Source organism: Neovison vison, chromosome 3 (genome assembly GCF_020171115.1).
Source record: "Neovison vison isolate M4711 chromosome 3, ASM_NN_V1, whole genome shotgun sequence".
Classification (NCBI taxonomy): domain Eukaryota; kingdom Metazoa; phylum Chordata; class Mammalia; order Carnivora; family Mustelidae; genus Neogale; species Neogale vison.
Window position 1 is genome coordinate 2,928,065 of NC_058093.1, and position 6,000 is coordinate 2,934,064.

Consider the following 6,000-nt stretch of genomic DNA (forward strand, 5'->3'; position numbering starts at 1 on the left):
ACCATTTACCCCTAAATGCTCAGTTTTCGTATCTCAGAAAACAGCATCACCATACCAGAAATGTGGACATTACCCTTGATTCTGTATCCTTCATAACCAGTTCATCAACAGGTTTTGACTTTACCTCCTATTCATGTAAGGACTCTTTTTATTTATTTTTATTTGTATTTTTTTAGAGAGGGGTATGGGGAGGGGCAGATGGAGAAGGAGAGAGAAAATCCCAACTAAGTTCCATGCCCAGTGTAGAGCCCAATATAGAGCCCAACACCAGTCTCTATCCCACAATCCTGAGATCATGACCTGCGTTGAAATCAAAAGTTGGACACCCAACTGGCTGAGCCACCCAGGCGCCCCAAAATTTTGTCTTTTCATCTGTTTCGTTTCTCTGCACTAGAATAAAATTTAACATGAGCAATGATATTTGTCTTATTCTCTACTGTGTGTAAAACGTACAATAGTGATGAACATGTAATATGTGTTTAATATGTGTGTGAATGAATAATAATAATATAATCTGTTTTCTGTCTTCTTTCTTGTCAGGAATAACGTGTTTTCTGCTTCAGGGTGTATCATGGTATAACATGTGACTTTCTCTTCACAGGGAGAAGCAGTGCGTCTATCTAGACAGTTGCCCATGTACTTATCCAAAGAGGATGTCCAAGACATTATCTACAGAATGAAGGACCAATTTGGAAATGAAATTAAAGGGTGTGTTCATGGTCGCCCATTTTTTCATCATTTAACCCATATTCCAGAAGATACCTGATTAAATATGTTTAAGAAAATTTGTTACTATTAAAGTTGTTTTGGTAATAAAATAATAGGAGTCAGTCTTTAAACGATCTTTGTACTATCATGTGTTAGTTATGAGTGACGCTTCAATGACTTTTATATTTTAAAAGATTTTGAAAACTTTAACGTCAACTATTCGATTTTTTTCTCAAGAACCAGCCTTCATAATTATTGGTTGTAAACTCCAAATTGAAAATACCTAGTATTCTTGGATGGTTGATTTACTATGGGCTGTGGATTGAATTGTGTCTCCAAAATTCATATGTTGAAGTCCTAACCCCCACTGTGACAGAATTTAGAGATGGGGCCTTTTTAGAGGTAATTAGGTTTAGATGAAGTCATGAGGGGAAGGGCTCTCATGATACGGTTAGTGCCCTTATAAGAAGAGACATCAAGAGCTTTTATTCACTCTTTCCCTTTTCTCTCACCAACTTCCATATGAGAATACAGAAAGATGGTGACCCTTTGTAATCCAGGAATAGAGCTCTCACCAGAAACCAAGCATGCTGGCATCTTGATCTTGGACTTCCAGTCTCCAGAACTGTGAGAAAATAAATGTCTGTTGTTTTTTTAAGCAAGCCAGTATATGGTATTATGTTATGGCCGCCTGAGTGGACTAATACACTTAGCAGTCCTATGCCAAGAGAAGTCAAAGAGTGGGCTGGCATATCTGACAGAAGTTGTCCATGTTGTTTAAAATAGGATGGAGAGACAGAATGGGAGAAAGTGAGAAAATAACATTTAGAGGAAGAAAATTTAGCTTTCAAAATCCTGCCATATACTTCTATTTTGGGGTAACAGTTTAGAAATTGCTATCTCTTATATGGAAATTATTGGGCATTGGGGTCACCATTTGTAAGAGAAGATAGGAAGATCCAGAGATTTAATAGAAAATTTAGGTAAGGGGCGCCTGGGTGGCTCAGTATGTTAGATAGAGCCTCTGCCTTCAGCTCAGGTCATGGTCTCAGGGTCCTAGGATCAAGCCCCTCATCGGGCTGTCTGCTCAGCAGGGAGCCTGCTTCCCTTCCTCTCTCTTTGCCTGCCTCTGCCTACTTGTGATCTCTGTCAAATAAATAAAATCTTAAAAACAAAGAAAAAAAAATTAGGTAAGCTTATTCGTTATGTCCTTTAAAAAACTAGGTCCCATGCATACTGCACTAAAACACTTGATTTCCAAAAAGTTGAAACATTTTTAATGGATATGTTTTTTTAATAAAGTAAGATGTGTTATACTGGGTACACTATCTCCATACTCAGTACCATCTCCCATAATTCTCAAGAAGTTTCCAATTCTTAAGGACCTTGTGTAAGAGGTACAAATTGTGATACATGGAATTCTACCTGTAGGCAGGCCAATATGATCCTCTTAACCGTAATACCCCAATACTGTATTTTTTCCATTATCCCCTTAGGAAGTTTGGGGCCGTTCTCTGGGAGGCATTTCTGAGAGTAATCCTTTTTAAATTACTGGGTAAACTGAGGAAAGAGAAGCCCACAGAGATACAGGAGATGACGAAATTTGCATCACACGTTGGACCAGCGCTAAAGGAAATTTAGGACTGATTTTCTCGCTGATAACCTTCCAGTGTTGCAAGAGATCCCACGACGACCTCTAACACGAGTAAACTTTGCGTTTTCTTTGCAGCCTCTGGTTGTGCCCCATCCGGCTGCTGGTGATGATGGCAGATGCTACTGCGTACTTGCCGGGTACGCTCTGCGCCGCCTTAGCTTGTCTGACCTCCTTTAATCCCGACCAGACCTGGGACCGTAGGCGCCGCGGAGCCTGCTTCCCTGGGACTGCCCCGCTCACACCGCCTGCCCCCAGAACGGCCCCGGAGCCGCTGCGCTCAACCGCAGGGCCCGGGGGCAGCGCGCGGAGCGCCCTGGCACCCTGGAAGGGCCGCCGTTTCCACTCCAGGCTGCAGCCTTCGCTCCAGCGCAGTTTTGGGGCGGGGGCCTCTCGCTAGGTCCGCTGGGGCCCCCTCGCGGCTCCCCAGGAGGCCCCGGAAGTCCCGCCCCCTCGTGCCGCCGCCGCTGCCCCCCCATGCCCCCCGCAAGCCCTCACGGCAGCCGCGGCCCCGCGGCACAAAATGGCGGCGGCGGGCGGCAGCGGCGACGGCCAAGGCCTGGCTCCGGGGACGGAGGTAACGGCCGCTGCGGCTGGGGAGGTCGGCGCCGGGGTTCAGGGCAAGCGGAGGAGCTGTGGAGCGGAGGAAAAGCTGTAAACTGCCCGTTTCCTCCTGAGGCGGGCTGTGCCGGGGCGGGAGGCCTCTCCGGGGCGGGTTTCCCGAAGCGCCCGTGAGACCTGAGGCCCGGCTCCGCGGCCCGCACAGCCCCCGCACGGGGGACGCCGGGGCCACCCACAGGCAGGGCCTGCGGGCCCGGCGCTGCGCCGTCTGTCCGGGAGCTCCGGTGCGTGGCCCGGCCGGGCCTGCCGCGCCCCGATCGTGTGACCCACGGACGAGGCCTTCAGTCCGGCGGCCCGGCTCGTGTCCTTGTTGCCGCCCTTCGAGGCCCCGCGGTCGTACCGGTGTCGTGGCTGGGGTCGTCGGAACCGCAGCCCCTCTCGCCGGCGGCCTGCGGTTCTTAACCAAAAATGCAGAGAGGACGTGTTTACTGGACACGCAGATGTAGAAACCAAAGCGGCCGAGCCGTCTACACGGGTCATGGCCTACCAGTGTCGGTGGATTCAGTTAATAAAGAGTCTTCGAGGTCATCTAATCCAGACGCTTTTCCAGGTGAATAATTAAATGATGGGCCTCGGGGCCCACAGATGGTCTAGTGCTCTGCTAGTTCTGCTTCCGACGTTATTACCATAAACCAAACCAAGGTAAGTACTGAAAGAATAAATTTTACTGCAAGGACAATTTTTTTTTTAAAAAATGACTTGATATTGTCAACTACTTTATAAGCATGAATAATTAATAATTACCTTAGTCTAGATCTTTTGGTTCATCTCACCTAAACTTAAGAAATTTTTTAATCTTCGAAACCATTATTGTTTCCAGGAATACTAGCCCTGAAGTCTCACCACCGCCACCTTCAGATTCTCTGCTTATATTTTATTACAGTTTTTATTCCTCCTTAAGCCACTACACATTAATATAATGATCTTTTCTTTAGTTTTTAAAATCCTGTCCCGGGGTTATCCGATTTGAACCACTGCCCTATCCTATATCACAGTTCCCCCAAGAATCTCAAATCCATCTCTTTTAGCTCATTATTTTTCACCTCTGCAGTGAAGATGCTGAACTTGACCCCTAAGTGCACAATCTTTTGTAACATGCCATGTTTTTGTTTCTCCCTGTTTTGTCTTGAACATTCATTAGCAGGACCTGGAATAACCTCTTTTCACTTAATTATTACTACATTACTCTTAACCATATTTAAGTGCCTCTGACCTAGGCCACTTTTTCCATAAAATCTTTTAAACTAATCAGTGGTGGAGGATTGGGGGTATAGATGTCTTCCACCCTACTCCAATTGGGCTAGAAATCGCTAAAACAAACCCCTCCATCTCTACTTTAGTTGCATATTCATTCCTTTGTTTATTCAGTAACATTTACGGAGTGTCACACTCCGTGCTGAACACAGACTATGAAGACATTCTTTGCCCTCTAAAGGAGAAAAACTTGTAGTATAAATGAATATTTATGGAAGCATAAAGGCGCACCCACTCCAGCTTGGGGAAACCTGTGGGAGAAACTAGTAAGCTGAAAGTTGATAAGGAATGATCTGGGAGAAGAAAGGAAAAAAGGATATTTCAGGCAGACGGAGTAGCATGTGTCAGTGCCTTGATGAATGCAAGGAATTCTACATCACTGGATCTTGAGGAATAAATGGAGATTGGATTAGAATAGTAGAACATTGTTCATAAAGGGTCTCAGGCCTCTAAGGATTTGGAAAAAAAAATTTTAAGATTTTATTTATTTATTTGAGAGAGAGGGAAACCACAAGCAGGGGGAGGGGCAGCAGAAGAGGGAGCAGCAGACTACTTGCGGGGCAGGAGCCTGACACAGGCTCCCACAGGCCCTGAGCTGAAGGCAGACACTTAACTTACTGAGCAACCCAGGTGCCCAAAGGATTTGGAAAATTTTATCATAAGGACTGTGGGAAGCTATTAACATTTTTAAGCAGGGAAGTACACTGTAAGGTTTGGAAGACGTTAGCCAAGTTAAAAGCAAAACAAGTTAGCAGGCTACTTAACAGTTGGTTCGGACTGTGCGCGTGATCCAAATGGATAGAGATAAAGGCTTTGTAGTAACAGAGTCTGTTTGACAGGCATTGAGGCCCCTCATAGCCTTATGGGGGAGTTTCAGTAATTTAGATTCTCTGAGATGATGCTGTAATAGAACTAAAGTTCCCTCGTCTTTTCTGAGAAGTCAGATTTATGATGAGATCGGATTACTGGAAGAATGGAGTGTCATTTGCCTTTTCTTTCTTTACTAAGAAGTCCATGTAATTCCAGCTAATTCTTTTAAGTTTCTCACAGACTAGGAAAATCATTTGATATCTTTTTACAAAATTATTTTTTTTTCTTTTTAGAAAATTACTAAATCAGATGTCTAAGTTGTAATCTAGGCTTGTATCGGCCTTTTGGAAACCAGCCTGAAATTTCTAGCTGTTCCTTAAATGAAACAGTTTTGTTTATAAAGGACTTCAGTATTCAAATATAATTTCCTAGCAAGACAAAATAATGGCTGGAAAATTAAAAAATATCTTTAATGTTGAACTGATTTGATTTTTAAGAACTTTCTTGTAGGTATTTTATATTTTATAATTTAGATCCTAGAAATGAGTGATGAGTTAAGAAGAAACAAGCAAGAGATTGGGAATGGATTAAACATATTTTTGGAAGAAAATGGTATGTTCCCAAAAGTTAATTTTGTTTAAAAAGGACATTTTTGTTTTAAATTTGCTTTCTTTTAATCTAAAGACATTGGTAAATAACAACAAGTTAACTTGCAAGGCAGTGATGTTATCCTGCCCAAAAATATATTTTAAGTGATTCACTAATAATAGCAAAAAACATTTCCATGTGTCTTTATATATAAGTAGCTAAATGTACATAAGGTACTTATCTATTTTGAAGTTCTTTGTACCTTTTTGGGTCTGTCTCTTTAGCTTCCATATATATATATATATATATATATATATATATATATATATATATATACTGTCATAGATCAAACATTTTCCCACATACAT

At 43.1% G+C, this 6,000-nt stretch overlaps 1 protein-coding gene across 9 annotated transcripts in view; it reads left to right on the forward strand.

Moving 5' to 3' along the window:
- Positions 1-839, forward strand: part of PMS1 (PMS1 homolog 1, mismatch repair system component) — an 87,101-nt gene extending 86,262 nt beyond the window's left edge. For all 9 annotated transcript variants that reach the window (XM_044241154.1, XM_044241156.1, XM_044241157.1 and 6 more), the window contains one exon: positions 602-839. In XM_044241154.1, the coding sequence (XP_044097089.1) occupies positions 602-766 (165 nt within the window). In that variant the 3' untranslated portion in view covers positions 767-839. The remainder of the gene's footprint in view (positions 1-601) is intronic.
- Positions 840-6,000: the final 5,161 nt, after the last annotated feature.